This window comes from Symphodus melops (assembly GCF_947650265.1).
Source record: "Symphodus melops genome assembly, chromosome: 6".
Taxonomy (NCBI): Eukaryota; Metazoa; Chordata; class Actinopteri; order Labriformes; family Labridae; genus Symphodus; species Symphodus melops.
In genome coordinates, this window is record NC_136696.1 from 14892195 (window position 1) to 14914835 (window position 22641).

Below are 22641 nucleotides of genomic sequence, written 5' to 3' on the forward strand. Positions count from 1 at the left end.
TCAGGGCGAATCTCATCCAACCCTGGAGCCTTGCCACCAAGGAGCTTGCCAACCACCTCTGTGACTTCGGCTTGGGTGATGGACGAGTCTACCTCTGAGAACTTTCTGAGCCTCTGCTTCCTCAGTGGAAGAAGTGACGGTGGGATTGAGGAGATCCTCGAAGTATTCCTTCCACTGCCCTGACTACATCCCCAGTTGAGGTCAGCAGCTCCTGTTACCCGTCAGCTGCCTCAGGAGCACTAGCAACGCCCGATAGGACTCCTTCTTCAGCTTGACGGCCTTCCTTTTTTTCGGTGTCCACCACTGGGTTCGGGGATTGCCGCCACGACAGGCACCAGAGACTATACTACCACAGCTCAGAGCAGCTGCTTTGACAATGAAGGTGGAGAACATGGTCCACTCGGACTCAATGTCCCCAGCCTCCCCCGAGATCTGTGAAAAGCTCGTTCGGAGGTGGGAGTTTAAGATCTTGCTAAAAGATGGTTCAGCCAGACGTTCCCAGCAGACCCTCACTACACGTTTGGGCCTGCCAAGTCTGACCGGCTTCCTCCCCTGCCAGGGCATCCAACTCACCACCAGGTGGTGATCAGTTGACAGCTCAGCCTCTCTCTTCACCCAAGTGTCCGAGACCACAAAGTCTATCATCTACCTCCGGCCTAGGGAGTCCTGGTGCCACGTGTACTTATGGACATCCCTGTGCTCGAACATGGTGTTTGTTATGGACAAACTGTGATTGGCACTGAAGTCCAATAACAGAACACCACTCTGGTTCAGATCAGGGAGGCCGTTCATCCCTATCACCCCCCTCCAGGTCTCACTGTCGTTGCCCACGTGAGCATTGAAGTCCCCCAGTAGAACAATGGAGTCCCCAGTCGGAGCACTGTCCAGCACCCCTCCCAGGGACTCCAAGAAGGCCGGGTACTCCACACTGCCGTTCGGGCTGTAGGCGCAGGGACACGACCCTCTCGTTCACCGGGGTGAACTCCAACACCTGGCAGCTGAGCTGTGGGGCTATGAGCAAGCCCACACCAGCCCGCCGCCTCTCACCGCGGGCAACTCCAGAGAAGTAGAGAGTCCAGCCCCTCTCGAGGAGCTGGGTTCCAGAGCCCAAGGAGTGCGTGGAGGTGAGCCCGACTATATCTAGCCGGGACCTCTCAACCTCCTGCACAAGCTCAGGCTCCTTCCCCCCCAGTGAGGTGACGTTCCACGTCCCAAACGCCAGAAGCTGCGTCCGGGGATCGGGTCGCCGAGGCCCCCGCCGTCGACTGCTGCCAATTTTGGGAAAATTTAAAACAAACAAAATGTTTGCACATGTTTTAAAAGCATTTTTTTTTTAAATATATTTTTGAAGCTATATAATTTAAAAGCAATTTTTGCACAGGTAAAAACAGTCTTTCTGCTCACCTTGCATGCTCCGCCCTGCTGCTCTGATCTGATTGGTCTAGAACTGACTGTGCATGCCCAGGAGGGCAGGACAACGAGTGAAAAATGTATTTATGTATTTTTAAAAAAAATCAAACAATTACAATTTTCCTCTAACGTGTCTGCATTACGAACTGTGTCGCAATAGGGGCACATGAGAATGTATACAAATACAATTTATTTAAATGTTAACTATGTTTTGCCAGATTGCTGTTGGGAGTTTTTTAAACGCTCAACATGTGCCATCCTTGTCCTCTCAAAGTGTAGTTAGACCACTTTGGTTGTTGTATCTGAACTAACATGTCTTTTTGATTTGGTTCAAAGGTTTTCCAAAAACACAGATGTTATCGTCCAGAAGAAGTCTCCTACAGTCAACATGTCTCCATGCTACTGAAGAAACCCCCTAACTCTGAATGGGACTTCATACAGGTCAGTCCACCCTCTTTCATTGGTATTATTATCTTTATAAGCATTGCTTTTGAGTATATATTGTTTTTTTTCTTAATCATTATGAATATGTAGTTTTTTGTTGTTTGACAGAGCGACACTGGAATAACGCTGCAGAGAGGACCAAGCCATACGACAGTCTTCTCTCCTTTCCACACACGCAGACTCTATTAGTTCACACAGGAGCTAAGAACTAAAATAGAGTCCTTCCTTTTTCCTGAGGTCAAACACATGACAATCTGGTCACAGGTCTTTTTTAAAAGGTCTAATGAAGCTTAGCACGCAGTGACAACGGACCTACTACGCATTTTCTTACCTCCATGTTTTGATGCATATTTTTAAAGACAATTTGTTTGTTTTGTTTGCTCAGTCATAAAATCAATCAGTTTATGAACAAGAAGATCCTCTTCCCCAAACTGCAAAAGAGGACTTCCAGGACATAAAATATTATATTAGAATGAAAAATATGTCTTTATTACATCTGTGTTTTTAATAACTAAATTTGCAGTATTATTACAAAAATTGTTGATATTTGCCCATATGGTCCGATATTGACAGCGACAAAGCTAGTCCGTCTCTATCGTCTCAGATGTTTTAATGTTTGGTAAGGGTGAGTTACTCAAAAGTAGCATTTACTGCATTCTTTACATAGTTTAAAGCAGACTCTAAGTCTGTTTACTACTCAAAACCTTTTGAGCTGGAATCTTTGGGTCACCTTACAGTTTGTTTTTTGTTTATTTGTTGTTGTTGTTTCAATTTGACAGTCGCAGCATTCATGTTGACGTTGCCCTTACAAATAACGCTAACTTTATTTCAACCGTTTGTATTTCACATTAAAGCATATTTTAGGCAGTTGTGTGTAGCCTACAGAATAATGAAGTTGTATTCTTAGTGGCACTGATTTTTTAAATCTTTAAAATGCTGAATTTAGTTGTTTTTTAAATCTATAATGCCGATCTATTGTAAACTGCGATAAGTTGAAGTAACATTAAAGTTCGTTACAGTTGCCGCGACCTCCGACCTCCCCGCCGGCCCTCCATCGTGGGTGTGGGAGGCAGGCGGGTTAAGTGAAGGTCGCCCGAAAAAATCTGAAGGGTATCATTATAATTATTGCCACTATCATCCCTCGACTGGTTGACATCTTTTATCCAGATGAAGACAAATCCTTGATATATTTGTGGCGTCTCTGCTGCCAGCTCTTTGCCGTGACATCTACTTAATATTTTTGTTTAAATTTACAACTTTTCTTTTTCATTTAGACAGTCTCTTCTGTGACACAAAGGTCAGCACAGTGGTGACCCCCAGCTCAACCTGCACAGCTATACACAGAGATAGAAGCAAAGGGCCATGTGATCCCAACTCACATGAGACTGATTAAGTATCACAAAAAATGACAATACCCATCAGGATGAGCAGGCTCAATGCACCCTGGCAGCCCGTGCTTAACCAAAGTGCTGTTCTGTCTTTGGCGTAAGCTGCTAACATCATGGCCAAGAGAGCAAAGGCCACAAGAACCACAGCACAAACAAACACAGGATAACCAGACTTGCAAGGATTTTTATCCAGCTCCATTAACATGGCTACTGCAGGATGATTCACCATGTTGTTCTGTTAGACAAAACTGAAAGAGCTTTATTGGAAAGTATGAACACATCAGCAAATTTAACCAGGGTGGTTAACATCTGAACGTAGAGGAGCAGGAGGAGAAACACTGAACTCCAAAATGAAAGAACAGCCTTAACTAAAGCAGCCTTAGACCATACGACCCAACCTGTTAATATAAAAATAATAATAATAATAATAATGTGCTTTATTGTATAGCACCTTTCAGACAGGTATGCATCTCAAAGCGTTGTCCAGTAAAACAACATTAAATTAGCATGAAACATAAAAACATTCACGTAAAAAGAAAAACACTTACACATTTTTTGAAACATGATTGTAGGGGTATATTTCATTTACAAATAAGTTGTTTTATCGACTAAATTCTTGACATAATCAACCTTTCTAAATGAACTTACTCTATAATAATCAGCTTGATATTGAAGAATCAGCCTTGAGAGGGATAGTTGTCAACTTGTCAGCATCAGACATTTTTGTTAGCTATCAATGTGTCACTGATTTAACGTTCAACCAACATGGGATCAGCTGATCAACATGATCAGGCGCTCTCCTTCGTCCTTCCCCTGAGCGCATCTAAACGTACATGCACACACATTTAAACTAGAAAAAACGGTGGTAGATAATGAAATTATAATCTTGCATTAGAAAAAAAAAGAAATCCACTGTAATGTTTTATTTTCAATCAGAAATATATTTTGTAAGATGATAACTGGCTATAGGCATCATTTTTAAACCTAAAGGAAAGCCGATCATCAGTCATTAGACAGCATTATATGAAATCAGTCCTTACCTATAGTATTTAATCTATGTATATATGTTGATGGTAGTTGTTTTATTGATTGGGAAAGGGTGGGAGTGTGGAGATGAACATTATGTACTAATATGTTTATTTAGGCTACCAGTCCTTTCCATAGGCTACACATTGTGAAAATAAAAGATGCTAATGAAAAATATAACCTCTTCAAAAAAGCTAAATAAAAATAAATAACGTCTGGTTTTGGTGAGATGTTTACGTACTCTTGAGAATTGAAAGAAAAATCATGGAGCTCAGAAAGTGTAGTGGGGAAGGGGGGCATGGAACGCGCGTGGAGCGTGAGCGCGCACGGCACGCAGCACGCAGCGTGTTCAGAGCTATGCTTTAAGTGGCGCGCGCCTTTACCAGACAGTTTGACTTGCGGACTTCTCCAAGCTGGGAGTGTGAGAACAATCCGCGACTCTGACTACCTTTACTACAACTTAAAGAGCCTCTAAAGGTTGGTATCTTTGTTTTATGTTAATGCACGTTTAAAACCGGAACTGTCTTTGTTCAGTTTTTTTTTTGTAATAGTTTTAAATTTGTTCAGCACAAGAGGGAGGCGGGGTCGCCTGCACGACTTTCTTTTGTTCGTTTTCTTTATAGCTAGTAGTATTGGTAAATGTTTTTCTCACGCTAGAAATCCTGAGGGTCTGTTTTTTTTTTTCTAACGCCAATATTCTAATTGTCATCATGATTTGAACTGCACGTGTTTCTACTTTCAACACATTAATTCAGCTGGAACACGTTCATCGACGTCTTGAAAAATGATAAACGATGGTAATAAAACACTGCAGTTTGCAATCCAAAGGGGTTGTACGTTACAATTAGTGGTTAACGTTTTCAGCGCGGTTTCTCGCCGTCCACATTTTATTTTTTAATGGCGTTAACACGTGATCAGAGGCATGCATTGCAAAGCTCGAAAGAAAGAAAGAACCTAACTAATAAATGCTTTAAATGTACATTGAGCACGTCTGAGAGATCCATAAAGACTAAATAGACACGCTGTGACCCCAACACTGCGTGGCACATGCTGTACATTCAGCCCTGGTTGAGTACTAAAGAACATGATGTACCATAACTCTCAAACAGGAAAGCATAAGTTCGACCAGTTCACTGATTTCTTGCACGTTTTAGATGGTTTTTGTTTTTTTACGTTCATTTTTCTGCATTTACTTTTTGAGAGTTTTATTCATTTGGAAAATGTGTTAATTTGACAGAAAAGCAAACAATCCAACTTCAACTACAATGACTGAAAGGAACATTCATCTTGATTGAGATTTGAGCTCAAGAGTTGATTGTATTAAAATGTTTTTCAAGTTAAATACAATTTGACATTTCATTAGTTGTAGTAATGTTCTTTTGATTTTTCTTTACAGGTTAATCATGGGAAACCGGCTTGTCAAAAGGCGAGATGCCCCAACCGGCAGTGCTGAAACTGCTGCCACTGAACAGAAGACTGTAGAGGAGCCAGCACCAGCAGCAGAAGACTCTGGTGCAACACAGACTCAGGAGGCTGTTAACATACAGAATCTGGAAGTGGTTTTGGGCGAGCCTGTGACACCATGTTTACCATCTGGTGAGTGTGTGTCAGTGTGTAAAGAGGCGGAGGCTCCTGCTGCCCCTGAACCAGAAGCTGTGGCAAAGGAAACCCCACCTCCAATCGAACCTGAGCCTGCTGTCTCTGTCAGTGAACCATCTCCTCCAGAACCTGAACCTGTTGCTGAACCAGAACCTGTTCCCGAACCAGAACCTGTTGCCGTACCAGTCCCTGAAGCCCAGGTAGCTCCAGAACCTGTCCCTGAACCAGAACCCATCTCTGAGACAGAAGTTACTTCAAATCTAGAATCAGAAGTTGAGGCAATCCCTGAGGCCGTCTCAGATTCTGTCCCAGCCCCTGCGGAAGCTCTGGAGCAGCAGACAGAACTGCTTTCACAAGAGACCCTCCCTGAGCCAGTGCTTCTTTCAACACCTCTGATCGATCTAGGTGTCCCGGATGCAGCTCCTGAACCTGTTGACATCCCCTCCATCCCTGAACCTGTCGGTTCAGTCGAGCCTGTAGACATCCCAGTTGTTGCTGAAGACCAAGACAGATCTGAAGTTCCTGTTTCGACATTGGAGCCAGAACAGTCAGAGGAGACACCAGGATTTCTGGAGAAGCTTACTGAGGTGGAGGCTACAGAAGATTTGGAGAAGCTAGTGAATGATGTCAACATGGAAAACGTTAACGGACTACTAAAGAACTTGGAGCTGAAAGGAGATGACCTCACTGATCTCATTCCCACTGATGTCAAGGTACCCGAAGACACACTCATCACTGACATGAGCACTCCTGCTGAGCTGATGTGAATCCACAGGAAGAGGAAATGTGAAAGGATGTTTTTTTTTTCTTTTTTTTTTTTCTGTGAAATCCTCTTAACCCTGTCCATGAAGTCTGAAAGAATCACAGATGTTTGATTTTCTTACATTCTAAGGGGCCTTATGAAGGCAAACCATTATCTCTGTCACAACGAACCGACTGTGCCAAATGAACTCAAGATCAAACTGTTTTGTCACACAAAAGTACCAATCGACACATCCTGTATGTTTATGATATAGTTCTAAAGCCACTGGGTGTGTAGGTGTTAAGGAACTCAAAACATTTCAGGTGATGTACAGTATGTGAACTTGAGTGTATTGTTGGACATCAGAGATCCTTCTCTATGCAAATTCATTAAACAAGATTTTAAATCTTTTTTCTTTGCTATGTAAAAAAAAAAAAAAAAAAAACTGTATAAGGATAGTGATTAAAATTGAATTTTAAAATCTTTTCAAGGTGTTTATGGGAATGCACAAAACTTGTAAGTTAATGCAAAACGACAGGCAAGGGACAGTAGCAATGCAAATATGGAGATGGTTTGTGCAGAATGCTATTTAGCAAGAAACGAGTGTCCACTACACATTTATTCCTTAACGTACTCATATTGGGACCTTGCAATATTCCTCTAACAGGCGTGATCACCATTCGATTGTTATTTTAATACAATGAAATGGTAATTTTTTAACCAAGGTAGTGGTTTGCTTGTGAAAATAAAAATATTATTCCATATGTTATGTGGTCATGTTTTTTGTATTTTTATCTCAGGGGGAGGGGGGGGAGGGGGAGTGGAGATCATGAGAAATATTTTACTTTCAATAGCTGAGAGGAAACTGCTAAATTAGGTAAATGATCATTCCTGTACTTTGAGTTGTAACTTAGCTGGTCAAGAAAAATGCAAAGCATGCACAAGTTGAAAAAATTGAGCAACACAAGCTTTTGCCATTATGAGACGTGTTATACAACACATCAGTATACATGTGTGGAACACAGTGTACATATGGAAATCAAATTCCAGCCAACACGGCACAGACCATGTCAGGAAAGACAGTGCCTTCTCCTAGTCTTGTGGGAGAGAGGAGGAGAAATGGGAGGGGGGAGATGGAGCCACATTCTTTCCAGAGGAAGGAGGTTTTTGGGGGCCTGGGTCAAAAGTCTTTAGTGTGACTGCATTTCAGTCCATGAGAAATCTGCTCCTCACATGCCTCTCCCACCACACTCCCCCTTGCCTTCACTGCATTGCTATTCCGACATCTTGACAAAGTCAGTGGATTGGTATGAGGCAAATTCTGCCCGTGTACAAATTACATTTAAAGGAGAAACTTTAACAAATTTGGCCATTAAACTAGCTGTTGTGTGGATGTACAACATGCAACTGCCCAATTTAAATTTACAACAAAAACGTTTTATGAAAACATCATTGATGTGAACCACTTGTGTCAAAAGCCATAATTAAAAATGAAGCCTGGCTTTCAATAAATATGTTTGCTTGTCCAGCCACACCTTGCTATAAAAGCCTCTAAGCCTCAGGGCATGGCAGGCGGTTTAGTCCCATAGTTTTGGCAACACAATGAGTCCCTTAGGAGTGGGAGAGGCACTCTGCAGACAGTGATCTCAGTCAGGCTAGCTCTTGTTTGAGATTCAGTTTGCAGAATGAGCTTCTTCTAGATACATACTGAGAAAAAGATAAGCAGCATGATTTCCACTATTTGTGATTCCTGTCATACCAGAGGCTTTCAGCTCGATAAACAAATAGTCCCCCCTCTCCTTGTTGATAGTCTCAAGACAGCGCCACACACACACACACACACACACACACTGACTTTAAGTTAAATGGTCAGAGATTAGTGATCGGTCCAACATGTTGGATTCTCTGTTTTCAAATTGTTCTTTTCTTTCAGTTTCACACAACTGATAATAGTGTTGTCTTCTAATATGGACATCAATTTCACATGATTAGGCTACTTAAATCAAGTCACTGTGATGTCCATATTTCTGCATTAAGTGCTCTTTTATTTTGACATGAACATACACACCTCGTATTTATTTTTGGACCTGAATTTCAACACAGATTGGTCATGAAAGGTTGCCAAAATGTTTAGGGCTGGGAGGTTTTATTGCCACAACCCGTGAACTCGTGATGCTTTTGCAATCAAGTCTTGCAGACTAAACTGTACATGTGACAACGCAGTGGTGGTGATTCATCATTAAGTAGTGCTTCAACAAAACAACTTCAAATGGCTCTCAGACAAAGGTTTTATGTCAGGCACGATTCATCCAGGGGAAACATTTCTGCTGCTTCTGATTAAGTCTCAAGCGATGACTCTTCTTCTGAACATAAGAATATATGAAACAGTAGAATATAGACTAACTTGATCATTTCCCTCAAAACAATTAAAAAAAAAACCCAGTTTAGCAGCTTGTCAGTGGCAACAAAGTAAAAAATTATAATGTAAAGATAAACATTAAATTCACATCGTAACGATATAAAGCGCTGGGCCACTGCGTCTGACTGTGCTGCCATTTTCTATAGTGACTGAAGCTTCAGTTCAAAATGAAACATTCATGAGTCTGTTAGATCAAATGAAAACGTTTATTTGAGAAGACAGACAAACATTTAAGAACCATTTTAATGTTTTAAGTAACAAGAACAAAGTCTCCTATAACATTTTTATGCAATTTATTGTTTTATGAAGTTAAGGTTTTTAAGATTTTTTTAATGATAAAATGAGCAACAACTGAAAAGTGTAAACGTGCCCCAGATGAATAAAAAATATTTTCAGGAGCCATTGGAAAGGAGCTGCCTCAGGACCTCAGAGCCAGGGGGATGCACATCAGACATCTGCTGCTCCAGCTTTCTGTGAGGAAAATAATATCAGGGAATGAGTCTTTATGCACTTTGACACTTGTGGAATAGATCAAATATCACAGCTAGAGGACAGTTTCTCTTGTTACCGTAAGTCGCCTGTATTTCTTAGCCAGGTCAACATTTGTGCGTCCAGGCTGGAAGGGGTACGACCACAGGATGGAGTTCCAAGAGAATCCTAATTTGTCCACTCCACATAACAGGTAATGCACCTCCTCGCGGCTAAAGTCTTTCCTTGCTCTTTTCTGGAAATGTTGACAAAGGCAAAAAAGGTTAAAAAAATTTCAAATGTCATCTTAAAATAGATCAAATGGGGAAATGTGCTTTAAAAGCCCTTAGTTTGAATAAATCATATTTTAAATCTCAGTGCGACTCGTGTTGATAGACCATACCGGTAGAGGAGCTAATTTAAGCCCACTAACAGCACTTTTTTTACCAGAAGGCTTTCTGGGAAGCACATTGTATAGTTTTACACTGATTTTTGAACCTCCATGCAGATTGGTTTTAACTTGTTTCAGTCTGCAGTGAAATCTATTTTGCACGTAACATTTGATGTTACTCTAGATGTGTGTGCGTACAGTTAAATGATCATAGCACTGAACTAGTTTGAGTTATAAGACTTCAAACTTAATTTAACAAACGAACTAAAATCACAGGAGTTTGACCTTTTCCGATGGATGCACTCATACAATGTAAAGGATCCCCTGTGGCAACGACAGTTTATTTTTCCCCTTTTAATCAGTTTTGCTGTTTACAGTTCACAGGAAATGTGATGAAGCAACATCAGAGGGAAATGATGCTCACAACGAAAACTGGTTCTAAAAAAGGAAACAATTCTCAAATGTCACCCCTTCATTTAACAGTAAACGTCTTCCTATATTTGTTTTCTCCATTTACTTTGAATTTCTAAATTCTGCTGTTTACCATAACAAAGAGAAGAGAGCTCTATAGTCCAGTGTTAGCAGCTCTGCAAAGGCTTCCTGTTACATTTTAGAGTGACATAAGATCCTTCTCTATTAGAAGCTTTTATGGGCTACTGCTTATTCTTCTGTTAACTATTTGTTGTCCAGAACACTACCATCGCAAGCTGCTGGGTAAAGGGAGCTCACTCGAAACCTTTATTAGAAAAATATGTTACCCAACAGGTTTAAATGTGTCATGCTATTTTAAGTTAAGTTTTCATTCTGCAGATTTTTACATTTAAAAACATAATAAATAATAATAATAAATTCATTTTTCTCTTACAAAGGAAATGTCATCTGTGCAAGTCTTCATCTCATCATCAACTGCAGACGGTCCACTCTTATTTCCATCTCTTCTGTCTGTATTTAGAACATTCAAAAGTTTGTGTTTTTGTGTGAAAAAAAAAAAAAAAAAAAAAAGCTGCGATGACGCTTGGTTTTCTCCACACTCAGACCTCACTTACGGAGAAACAATTACTCTTTTCTCACTTGTCCTACTCTCCTCATGAGAAGGATAATGCATCGCCAGTTGTGGCTTATACAGCTGCTAAACAAAAACAACAATGCAGGAGGAGAAGAACAGATGATGAAGGACGAGAAAGCAAGGGAATGGGTGGACAAAAGAGTGCAACATTAAGACTGAAAGAAGTGAAATAGAGAGGAAGAAAATAGCAGAAAAATAAATGGGCTGTGACAGGATAAAACCGTGGACCGCTCAGTGGAAGAAAACTTTAGACTTTCCCAAATGTGGAATGAGCATTGGAAAATACATTTGGCAGAGAGGTATACAGATATAGTAAATCTCAGCATGACAGTCCAAAAAAAAAAATTTCCTTTCCCCAGCAAAGTTAGGCTACAGAAAGTCTGACTAAGAGCTGGTGAACCAGCAAAGCTGAAGGAAGAAAGAAAAAGGCAGATGGGGAAATATAAACAACCAAATAGAGATGAATCATATTGGAGTGTACAGTGATGTGATTGTAATGCAAGAACAGAACATTCAACGTCATAATGTGGAGAACACAGACTCGCTCCTTTACATGTTATGTAAGTGACATGGTAGTGCCATGTCACTGGTGTACCACAAAGGCATCAGAACACACCCGTTCTCTGTCTCTCTCGCTCGCTCGCACGCATGCACGCGCACACACACACACACACACACACACACACATACACACACATACACACACACACACACACACACGCAGACTAAGACAGACAGACAGTGTGTTTTACAGAGTGTGAAACAGCTTCATACAGCTGTGCGGCTCTGAACCAGCTCTGGCCTGTGTTGTGAGAACACTGGCTGCAGTTCAACATTCCTCCTGCTCTTTGGATTGTCAGTTGCCAACAACACACCACAGGCTCGCAATCACAACACTCACACACTCAAATGAATCCTCAGCGAATCCTCACGTCTTGTTTCATATGTCAGTCCCTCCAGGAGTTCGCTGACTTTTTGGGGGATTGTTGCGGCCTCAAATGTCTGATTTCGTGGCAGCTTAAAAAAAAATTGCAATGCATGTTGTGAAGTTTTTAGCTTCTTTTTTTTTTTTCGCAATTAAATTGCAGCAGGAAGCGAACATTTTTCTTGAACACACTTTGATGTGATTTCTTGATGCCTATATTTTCACCTGAGCATAGCCATTTACTTTTAAAAAGTTACATATTCCTCTGCCTCACTCAGTGACGCGTCTCTCTCTCTCACACACTGACACTCATCATTGCACATCCAAATTAATATTTTTCTTGAGGCCCCGTGTCACCTGTCATAGAGACAGGACGGACCTGCAGCACTTTCCTTTTCAGCGCACAAACGCCTCATGCACACACTCCCAAGTGTTTATAAACAAGGAAGAGTTTGGTCCGTGGTCACTAAACTTTTGTGACGTATAGCTCGCTGTTTCCGGGGGGGGGGGGGGGGGGGGACTGCTTTTATTGATAAAACTTGCGGGGCAAACTGAATTTTTGCGATCGCAACATGGCAACTTCCTGGAGGGACTGACATGTTTACCTCCAGGAAGGTGAGACTTCTTCAGGGGAGTCAAGCTTGGACGTGATGGGAGGAGTGTTGAAATCAATACTGTGAAATAGGAGCTCGATCAATGAAAACAGTCAGTGACGTGTGTTGATGTTTCTCTGAGTCAGCGTGAAACATACCAGTCTTCTTGTGAGAGGTTGTTACCCCTTTTGCTGCTCCTCTCGACATTGGTGTCAGAGCGACACCTAAGAGAGATAGAAGGAGACAAATAAACAACTTTTACAATATTTTTTAATTTGTGCTGCATCAGATATTCTCCTTCTAATATCAGAGAACAACTCATCTCCTTTCACTTAATCTGTTGATTCAATCTCAGTCACTACTTTCTGTGGCAGACAGCTGCTTTCTCTCTCCTTGTGGCTTTGCAGTGACTCTGTTGCTGAGTTAAGTTAAAGCAGACTTGCGTCGCGTGTCTCGCATCAGAAGGAAGCCAACTTGTTGTGCATGGTTTTTGTGAAGTCATGCATTATTTTTTATGCTACAGAAAGTTCTATTTAATGAACTGATTACTTTTTGAAAGGTTTAACACAGAAGAGCTCGTTTCCTGCCTGCAGTTAGAACACATCTGTGTTAAATAGATCACCTTGTTGCTGGAGTCTTACCACTGTGCTTCCTCCAGTTGTGGTCTGGCAGGAAGCTCTTTCCTTTCCCTGCTGCTTTACGCCTGGGAGTCAGGCAAAAATCTTCAAAGCAGAGTGTACATCAGACAGTGTACAGCAACAGTCACAGACAACAGCATGTGTTTGAAAGAGGGCAGAGGTACTGTTTAAAGAAAAGGAAACTGAGTGGATAAAATGTCGACAAGTCCTGTCATGCTCTTGTGCTTGTATTGGTAAAATGACAAGGTTTATCAAGATCGAAGTACAGCATTGTTATAATCTCACAATGGGGAAAAAAAAATCTGACGCCAATAAAAAAGTAATAAATTGGATCGTTTTGTTGTTTTGAAAGTCACAGTCAGTCTTAAAGATGTCTGTGGGCTTAACATTTTCAGGAACTAATCAGTAAACCAAAAAGATAATGAACATTTTGCCAACTTCAAGTAACATTTACCAAACTTGAGTGGGTAAAATAGGTATAAAAAAGCTGCAGTGAGTAAAACATTCATTTCCACGTGTGCTGTGTTTTAAGTGGGGCTGCGTTTTTGAACCAACAACATGGCCACAGGAAGGATTTTGTGTGCATTTTAAATGTTGAGGCCTCTCACCTCTCCAGTTTGTCTGTGGCTCCGCTAATGAAACGCTGTCAAAGTCTGAGCTGGCCTGCTCCACTCTGTCGTCTCTACTGAACAGAAGGTGAGCAGTCCTGAACCCCTCTGAGGCCTCCTGGAGGACCTTGTGCATGTCGCAGCTGTGTCGGCAGGAACTTTGGAGTGATGAAAAAGTGCGACTGGTCAGCACCCCGAAAGGCAACACACAACCTGAAAGAGCCAAAGAATGTATGAAAATCTACTTTTTATCCAACTCAGAGATTGGCTTAACAACGAGTAATATGACAGTGATACTTGTGTGGTCCTACAACCACAGACGAGACAAAAAATGTGCTAAAAAGTATTTTCCTGAGACAGATATTCCATCAGCCATCCTTTGGAAAATACTTTGATGGCTAATAAGAATTTGGACCACGTCTGTCATGACAGCTTTCATCTACAAAAACTCTACCTCCGATACGTCTGATTACTCTTACAGAAAAAAACAGGCTTACCCACTAACTTTACCTTTTTGAGTTCTCATAAATATCAGGATAATGTAAGTTGTAAATGAGTTCACTGAGGGGCAGGATAACATTCTTCTACCTGCACACCGGATCTGAGAGACTGAATGTTCCTCCATTTGGATTTTCCCTTTCTTACTCATCTCACAGTCCTGTAGCTCTAAACATAAACATGTGTTACATTATGATTTTTTCATTGTACTTTTTTTTTTTTTTTTTTCCGTTTTATTAAAGGCGTTAAGCTTGAACTCTTACCCTCTTTGTCGTTTTTTTCTTTCATTGTTTCTTTCGGCACACTGTGCTTCACTGCTGCTGGGAGCTTAAACAGATTCCTTAACAGAACAAACACAAACGGAAGAATGTAAACCTGAACGTCATGATTTCGTTTGAGTTTTTCTGATTTACAAATAACACTGAGGAGCTCTGCTGACCTGTTGGCTGGCTGCTGAGCAGCGTCCCCCTCTAGTGGCTGCAGATGGGAAGTCCTCAGGGCTCCTGGGCCGTTGCATTCTGGACACCAAACATCATCATCTCCACTTGTTTCAGTCAACTTCACAGGCACACCTAAATCCGAACATGCGAACATGTTCCTCCATTTGCTGTCATTCTTGGTCACATTTCTGGCAGTATAACGTTCAGTATTGTTGACATCTTTGGCTAGTAAGTGCTGAGGAGTGCTCGTCTGTCTCATAGCTTTTATGCTATCCTTCTGCTGCAGAGGCAGAGGAAAGGCAGAAAGTGCAGATTGTTGGTCCAGCCCTCTGGTAAACGCTGATGGCTCTGTGTCTCTCTGCTCCTTCTCAGCCTTTAAAAGAGAAAACATGTGAACGCATCATGAGTCAAACATTGTACATTACACATAGGCATGAATGTTACCTTTTCCTGTCTCATCTCTAGTTGGTCGATCCTCTGCAGCAGCTCTCTTGCTGAGCTCCTGAAGCCTTCCAGGTTCGTGATGGGTTCCACACCGTCCCCTCTACCCTGCCTCGCTGTCAATCCAGGAACTTCCAGGGACATGGCTTCAAAGAAAGTCATTATGAAAGTTCTGCATTCAAGCCACATTTTATTCAATCCCAAATTCTCTTTTTTTTCTGTCTCATTTTCACTCTAAAAAAAAAAACAAAAAAACAAGAGAAAATCTTTGCATCTACTCTTAATTCATGTGAATATTTCACACAGAAAGGGTTTGAGGAAAAATAACCCTGAGCTTTATGCCCTCATGAACACGGAGTATGACGCTGGACCCAAAGTTTCCATCACTGCTCTTGAGGCTGTAACCATTTCTCTCTAACATTCAAGAGTGAGAGCGATGGCTACATTGCCGTCTGGAAAACCATACATTTCTGAAGAGACGATATTTGATTGTGAAACATCAATATTGTCACTTTATTATGGAACAACGCTTTGACTTACTGGCCTGTTTGCAGGTCTGCAATATGAACGTCGCAGCCTTCCTCACCTCCTCACTTGCATCCTCTGTGAGTAAGGTTATGATGAGCGGCAGGCCTCCACACTGCACCAACTGAGACTGGTGCTCCTCTACAGACAGGTTGGAAAACATAAATAGTCAAGTCAAACTACGCTGAAAAGGGTAAGCTGAAGACCGTAGCAACCGGGTCGAATTCACTTGTGTTCAAATTGATAAGTAGAAAACACTCAACACCAGAAAATTTAAGACACATACAAGACAGCAGTGTGCAGTCTTACCAGAGGCTGCAGTGCACTGGGCCATGGTAAGTAACACAGAAAGGATTTCATCTTGGACCAGGTGTGGGCTAGCGAGCAGGAAAAAGAGTTGGGAAACCACGCCATACTGAGCCAGGCCTGAGGCGAGAGACGCTGCAGAACAGATGAGACATAGATATTTGGCGAAGTGAACTGTGTGGTGTGTGAACCTGTGTTTAAGAATGGTACCTACAGTTATCTGTGATGCAAGCTGACAAGGTTTTGGATAAAGTGACAGATAACTGACAAGACAAAAAGCTTGTATCTGCTGTAGAAGCCAGATGAACCAGCGCAAGAGTGAGACTGTCCAGACCCCCCGAAGCAGAAAAACTCTCCTGAACACCGGCTGTCAAAAACAGAAAGAAAAGGAAGATTGAACTTTTCAGAGTTTGGTTTCAAATGACTGGTTCACAGTAGGACGGAAATAGCAGATTTAACATAAGCCGTTCTTCAGTTTCTTACTTACAGTTGTTGGCAACTGTCATTGCAATGAAGGAACAAACCGACTGGAAAATCTCAGTTCTGGACAAAACAATTTGCTGAAGCCACATTTTTATTATGGGAAAGACTGCCACGCAAATACGCTGGCCCTCCTCTGGAAGGTAAAAGAAAGACACACCTCAGCAACAAAAAGTGATTGGCTTTGCTGATGAACTTGATGCAGTATTTCATGGTTTGTTTTGAAAGTAGTTGCCTGGATGGTATGGGAATCATGCTACCTGCTCGTAAAAAGGCACAGATGACATTACCGTTCTGGGGGTTGTTCACACATCCACAGAGAGCACTACACACAGATGTCCAAAGTTGATAAATTTGAGTAGCATTGACTGATCTCAAAGTGGCCTCTTTGGAGAAGGGGAACGTGATCCTGCAAATATTATATATCCCATTAAACATGTATCTATGTACTAACAGTGTATGCTCTGTTCAATGTCAGCATGCCTATGTAAACGTCAAACTGATGTTTGGCTGACCTTACAATGTTTAGCATCATAAAATACCTGAAAAGCTCCAGAAGAATATCCAAGCAGCCAGTGTTCTGAGCTAAGGTCTGTCCTGATTCTGCAAGTACAACATCTAAATTGAATGCAATGTCAGACACTGTGCTCTCAAACGGGACAGCAGCTCATGTAAATCGAATTAATGTCATTTCGGAGAGTCTTGATCTTACTGTTGTTGGCTACCAACACAGAAAGCAAATAAACGGACACTCTCTTCTGTGTCAGCGGGATATCTTCTGTCATCAACAAACCAGCCAGGTCTACAAATGTCTCCTTTCTGTTCAGAGAATTCTTGCAATACACTACCAAGAGGAGAGAAACTGTGTTTTAACGATGTGCACACACACAAAAAAAAAATATATATACATAAAGAAACTTTAAATAAAACATCCCACCCACATCCGTGCTTACCGTTGGCCTCTGCCAGGGTGCTGAGAGTAAAAAGTGCAGTCTCCTTCACATCTGAATGGACAATTCTGGATTTGAAGAGGTTATACACAAAAGCCACACCTCCCATTTTCCTCAGAATGTCAACATTATCCTCTGGGGAAAAAAAATCATTCAAAGTGATACATACAGTGTAAATATGTTTTTGTTATACCAATTTGTTTATACTGAATACCTAAATGTATCACTGAAATTAAATGATTAATTTTAACACAAAGAGGGTGTAGACTGGACTGTTAGTCAAGATGCTGTAGCCTACTGTATGTATTTCTGTCTTATTTGGGGAAACATTACCTCTGTTTTCACAGATTGAGTGAATAGCAAGAAGAGCTTGTTTCTGCAGATCAGGACATTTCATCTGAAACTTCAGACTCTGGAGCAGCAAACTGAGATCTGTCCTTACAGCTGAAAGTAAAAAAACGCAAGAATACTTATAACGAGACGTGTGGTTTGTTATGAAGTTTATTTAAGGTAGTGAAGTAGCATATGTAAGAATGTTTACAGATCAATGTTATATACTTCCTTTTCTTCTCAAATTAACTGTAAATATTGATACTTTATGTTTTCACTTAACCGTTCCGGCTGTTGCTGCTCTCCTCTGGTATCTCCATGTCGATTTAAACTTATGTTTTCAAGAAAAAGAAAAAAAAAAACAGTTGTCTCCCGATTCTGAATATCTTTACACGAGAATAGTCTCGAAAAAATACATTTAACTAAATATTTAAGTCAGCAAGCTATCAGGTCAACTCCACGTAGCTAGCAGAAACGATAGCTAGCTCGTCGGAGGCCGCGCCAATTGAGGAGCGCGAGGAGCTGCGTTCACTGTTCAGTGTCACGTGGATAACAACGCTACCGTGTTAAACTTACCAGTCTTAAAGATGGTAAAATAAACTACTTTATAATAATACAGCGCCGACGATAGATAGGCAGGCAGACAGACAGGCTACCCATACCATGTTAATGTAGAATGTGCAATATTAGCCTATATAATAGATATGGCGCTGAAATCAAATTAAACCAGTTTTAATAACACACACACATATTTAATTTCGACTATAAAGAAACCACACGGTTAGTATTATACAACGGGATATTATGTTGTATTGTGTATTAATATACCAAGCAAAAGCCTATTAAGACACTTGCAGTTTTTTGTGTGAACATGCACTGTGAGCAATGCATACTTTCTGTGCAAAGATGATTCTGTTGTTGAAGGATGCCATGAAAACAGACCGTATAAAGAGTTTCTATAGTCAATGCATGATAGAATGAAAGTGCATTACAAGCTACGCTCCTTAAATCAATACAACAATTTAATGTTGTATGACATGAAACTGGTATTGCCGCTACGTACACTAACAGCGTAGCACGAGTCAGGAAGCATTTTCATTCAAGACACTGGCAGCGTAAATCGTCATACCACTGTGACGTAATACGTCAGTGTCATACGTAGAGAGAGACCTGACACCGAGTAAGCGACATCGATTCTTTTCTGAGTCTATGCGTGTTTATTTCAAACAGAGTTATCTTCATAGTAAACATGCGAAGAGTAGCTTCATAGTCAGTATTTCCGTGTATGAGTTTTGTATCTTAACGTTTAATGGTTTTGGTTTGATTTGGGACTAACGTGTGTACGTAAGTGAAGCTAACCAGCTAACGATAACTTAGCAAGCGAACTGCGATTTAAAGTGTACTTAATATGTAGTCAGCTGATGTAGTCTAATCTGAGTTTGTCTATTTAAACGCAATGTGAACAGATTTTACTTGTCAATGCATCACTTTAATTATGTTCATTTTAAGTCGGCTAACTCTAAACTCTCAGCTGACTTTTCTTCAGGGTGGATAAGCTGCACAACCTTATACCACAAGCGTCCGATCATTAGAGATGTCTGGACGTGTGTGTGCCAGCATCCTCCACAGAGCTTCAGGCTACACATTGTCCTGCTCCGCTTCATCACAGGTTTGTTACCTGATCCACTTTTTTGTGCTTTATCTTTTAGCAGTGTCATGTTCAGTGTATTATACTCTAATGTTGACTGATAATTGGTATGTGTTTCTTCAGTATATCCACTTGGAAGCATTCCCCTCTTCTCAGTCTCACCCACCCCACAGTCGGTACCTCTCCTCCTGGGGGGCTTTCAGAGCAGACCAGTTGGGCTCCAGGTTAGAGGACTCAGGAAACCGGTCTAGGAGTGGGCGACATCTCTCAACTCGGCAGGATCTGGACTTCCATCTCAACCAGGTCCAGATCAACAGTATACTGCGATTAAATGAGCAGGTAATGGATGACATGTTAGAAGTGGAAAAACAAAGTGGGCTAAGGTTTCAGCATCAGAAACATTTAATCTAAATTAGAGATTGTTTATTTTGCAGTGAAATATATCTCAATTGCATACATAATGCCTTTGTAGTTATGCATCGTTGTGAAGGTACGCGTGTATGTACATCTGTGTCGTAGACCGTAAGTGTTCCAGAGTTTGATGGCAGAGGACTCAGTGCTGTGAGAAAGTTTGAGAGTAACCAGCTGGCTGCTAATACCCCGAATGAGGACCGTCGCAGTGCAGCCACCTGTTTACAGGTATCATTTCTCCCTTTACCGATACAAGTATTTCTCAACTTTTCTCCCCTCTTCTTCTTCTTTTTTTTTTTTTTTAAGTTCAATAAATTTCCTGTTTCTGTTCCAGTCAAAGGGCATGCTCTTTGGAGTGTTTGACGGCCACGGGGGCTGGGCCTGTGCACAGGCTGTCAGTGAGCGGCTGCTTTATTACACAGCGGTTGCAATGATGCCCAAGCAGAGCCTTGAAGAGCTCGAGAGATGCATGGAGCACAGCAGACCTGTCGCTCCCATTTTGCAGTGGTACAAACACCATTCAGACTACAATTATCGGGAATCAGCTTCGCTTTACATTGACCACCTCAGAGTGTTCTGGCAAGAATTACTGGACAGTGAGGATCATGGCGAAGGCATGAGGTCAGAATGGAGTTAGATGTACACTTACATGATTATCTAAATAAACTTGCATATGAATGGTTTTCTTTTAAAGCCCTTCCATCATCTCCTCTTTTTAGTCCTCCTGATGCTCTTGATCATGCTTTCAAACGACTTGATGGGGACATCTCCTTAGAGGCCCAAGTCCCTCTTTCCAATGACCTGATGAAAAGTACAGCCATTCAGGTAAAACTCTACGCCTTTTCCTTTTTTTCTCCTCTGCTTTCTTAAGTTCACACATGACGTTGATACGGAGGCATCATTATCTGCCCAGGTTGCCTTTGCTGGTTGCACTGCCTCGGTGGCTCATATTGGCACAGAGGGGATCCATGTTGCAAATACCGGTGATTGCCGAGTAGTACTCGGGGTGCAGGAGGAGGATGGTTCGTGGAGCGCCTTACCCCTTTCCCAGGACCACAACTCTCAAAATAAGGCAGAGGTGGAGCGGATCAAGGCCCTGCACCCATGCTCAGAGAGGGATACTGTAATCACAGATGACAGACTTCTTGGGGTGAGAGTTTTCCATCGCGTAGGCACTGTACAATTATTTAACTGCTTCAAATGTTTAGGTCCTGAACTTTTATTTTTCCTTCTTGCTGTCAGGTTCTGATGCCTCTACGGGCTTTTGGTGACGTGAGATTTAAGTGGAGCCAGGAGTTGCAGCAGAGCATTTTAGCTGGCCTTGAGTCAGGAGTGGACCTGGACTCTCTCAATCTGTACCAGTACACTCCACCTAACTACCTAACTCCGCCTTATTTGGATGTGGCACCCGAGATAACCTATCACAAGCTGAGACCCAAGGACCGCTTTCTGATCCTCGGCACAGACGGCCTGTGGGATGAACTGGCGAGTGAGGAGGCTGTACGACTCGTCGGAGAGCACCTTAGTGGGATTCACCTCCAGGTGTGTGTTCAGAGTCACTAAGACGAGTATAACCTAGAACCACAGCGCTTAGCTCATATGTAATAATCATTCTTATTTTCCGTATGTTCCTATCCTTATCATCTTACATTTTCTTCTGTTCTTTATTCTTGCAGGCTCCTGTTTCTTCATCAGAGAGGCAGCTGAAATTGGGTCAGATGCATGAACTCTTGCTTAAGCGTAGGGCCCGCGCCTCCCCAGCTCTGGACACCAATGCTGCCACACACCTCATCAGACGTGCTCTGGGCACTGGGGAGTACGGAGAAATGTGCCAAGAGAGATTAGCCTCTATGCTCGCTCTGCCAGAGGACCTGGCTCGCATGTACAGGGACGATATCACAGCTACCGTTGTGTATCTGAACTCTAACCTGGCCAGACCCCAACACAACTGACGGTTTTATGTCTACAAGGCTGAAAGGAGGAAAAATGCAGATAATGCTCTGTCCAGATCATCAATTCTCGAGGCTTTCAGTGTCTGATGGTTTTGGGACAAACATTAAAACCTGTTACACAAAATTTAGTTTAAGAAAAGAAATTCCCATTGTTGTATATGCAAGTAGTTTTTAAAAGATTGCAAATCTATCTACTCGTAACACATTCTATATTTATAAGAAAGCATCTATCAGGTCAAAATACAGTTTTTGTGGATTTTTGTCCTGTACTGTATGAATGAAGGATTTTTTACAGACATTTTTAAGTTGCATTTTAATAGATAAAAAGCCCATTGAATAATGTGGACACTTACTTTGTTCCTTTCCTGCACCTACATGTATTGTATGTTTCTTTTTTTTTTTTCTTGCACATTTTGCTTTAGACAATCAGTCAATGGGATTTGTCTGTTTACTTGACCTATATTTAAACTGTGAAGTCCACTTTGTGTAGTTGTTGTGTATGCTGTGTGTTGTACTGACACTCCGCTCTCTGTGAGAAAGCTGTTGCAGATGTTTCATATAACATAAAGTTTGTTTGACATGAGAACCGTTGTCAATAAAAGAAAGGAACATAACTACCATTTACATTTTGTGAAAAGCACAAGCTTCGACATCTAAAGCTGTGTGGGAAATGAAGTTTTCAAAATAAACTGCTAAAATGTTAGCTGCTGAGTGTCGTGGGAGCCTATCTGATCCTGGAGTGTTTTGTAAACATGCATGCTTTCCTGCGAGAAACTGCATCTCTCATGGTCCCATTATCCTGCAAACAATCCAACTAAGCCTACATATCTCATTTAATAACCAAGTGACAGCTTCCTTTTTTGAATTTTAGAAACACCACATGGATTACAAATACATGTAAAAGTGATGTCCCCATTTGAAAAGGTGATTACCTTAGAGCCTC

At 41.5% G+C, this 22641-nt stretch overlaps 3 protein-coding genes across 11 annotated transcripts; 2 read left to right on the top strand and 1 right to left on the bottom strand.

Moving 5' to 3' along the window:
* The first annotated feature begins 4638 nt into the window (after positions 1-4638).
* LOC306825383 (uncharacterized protein) lies at positions 4639-7373 on the top strand. Its single transcript, XM_079346091.1, has 2 exons — positions 4639-4745; positions 5665-7373. The coding sequence occupies exon 2, from the start codon at positions 5672-5674 to the stop codon at positions 6632-6634; it is 963 nt and encodes a 320-aa protein (XP_079202217.1). The 5' UTR covers positions 4639-4745; positions 5665-5671; the 3' UTR covers positions 6635-7373.
* Positions 7374-9220: 1847 nt separating this feature from the next.
* terb1 (telomere repeat binding bouquet formation protein 1) lies at positions 9221-18228 on the bottom strand. 6 transcript variants are annotated; one of them, XM_079345965.1, is made up of 21 exons: positions 17971-18227; positions 17691-17801; positions 17361-17492; positions 17120-17251; positions 16950-17025; positions 16668-16816; positions 16415-16543; positions 16142-16294; positions 15931-16062; positions 15637-15762; positions 15100-15242; positions 14655-15028; positions 14479-14555; positions 14306-14383; positions 13718-13930; positions 13113-13193; positions 12630-12695; positions 12484-12552; positions 10753-10829; positions 9597-9752; positions 9221-9499 (listed from the first exon to the last, which is right to left on the bottom strand). In XM_079345965.1, exons 1-21 carry the CDS (start codon positions 18005-18007, stop codon positions 9476-9478), a joined length of 2535 nt encoding a protein of 844 aa, XP_079202091.1. In that variant the 5' UTR covers positions 18008-18227; the 3' UTR covers positions 9221-9475. The 6 variants fall into 6 exon arrangements, with proteins under 6 accessions (XP_079202091.1, XP_079202092.1, XP_079202093.1 ...); XM_079345966.1 differs by having other exon boundaries at positions 16950-17010; positions 17971-18226; XM_079345967.1 differs by having other exon boundaries at positions 16698-16816; positions 17971-18226.
* Positions 18229-18784: 556 nt separating this feature from the next.
* On the top strand, positions 18785-22401 carry pdp2 (putative pyruvate dehydrogenase phosphatase isoenzyme 2). 4 transcript variants are annotated; one of them, XM_079347139.1, is made up of 9 exons: positions 18785-18867; positions 19234-19356; positions 19459-19674; positions 19855-19974; positions 20081-20367; positions 20466-20571; positions 20660-20896; positions 20989-21288; positions 21423-22401. In XM_079347139.1, exons 2-9 carry the CDS (start codon positions 19282-19284, stop codon positions 21696-21698), a joined length of 1617 nt encoding a protein of 538 aa, XP_079203265.1. In that variant the 5' UTR covers positions 18785-18867; positions 19234-19281; the 3' UTR covers positions 21699-22401. The 4 variants fall into 4 exon arrangements, with proteins under 4 accessions (XP_079203265.1, XP_079203267.1, XP_079203266.1 ...); XM_079347141.1 differs by having other exon boundaries at positions 18862-18956; XM_079347140.1 differs by lacking the exon at positions 18785-18867 and adding an exon at positions 18888-18972.
* The last annotated feature ends 240 nt before the right edge of the window (positions 22402-22641 follow it).

Excerpts from the sequence above, each read along its gene's own strand:
- LOC306825383 (XM_079346091.1), top strand. The coding sequence starts at position 5,672 with ATGGGAAACCGGCTTGTCAAAAGGCGAGATGCCCCAACCGGCAGTGCT.
- terb1 (XM_079345965.1), bottom strand. The coding sequence starts at position 18,007 with ATGGAGATACCAGAGGAGAGCAGCAACAGCCGGAACG. Across the intron at positions 17,026-17,119 it reads TGTGTTGGTAGCCAACAACA|ATGTTGTACTTGCAGAATCA; the intron begins GTAAGATCAAGA and ends CATTCAATTTAG. Across the intron at positions 15,243-15,636 it reads GCAGACCTGCAAACAGGCCA|CCATGTCCCTGGAAGTTCCT; the intron begins GTAAGTCAAAGC and ends CTTTCTTTGAAG.
- pdp2 (XM_079347139.1), top strand. The coding sequence starts at position 19,282 with ATGTCTGGACGTGTGTGTGCCAGCATCCTCCACAGAGCTTCAGGCTAC. Across the intron at positions 19,975-20,080 it reads GTGCAGCCACCTGTTTACAG|TCAAAGGGCATGCTCTTTGG; the intron begins GTATCATTTCTC and ends TTTCTGTTCCAG. Across the intron at positions 20,897-20,988 it reads CAGATGACAGACTTCTTGGG|GTTCTGATGCCTCTACGGGC; the intron begins GTGAGAGTTTTC and ends TCTTGCTGTCAG.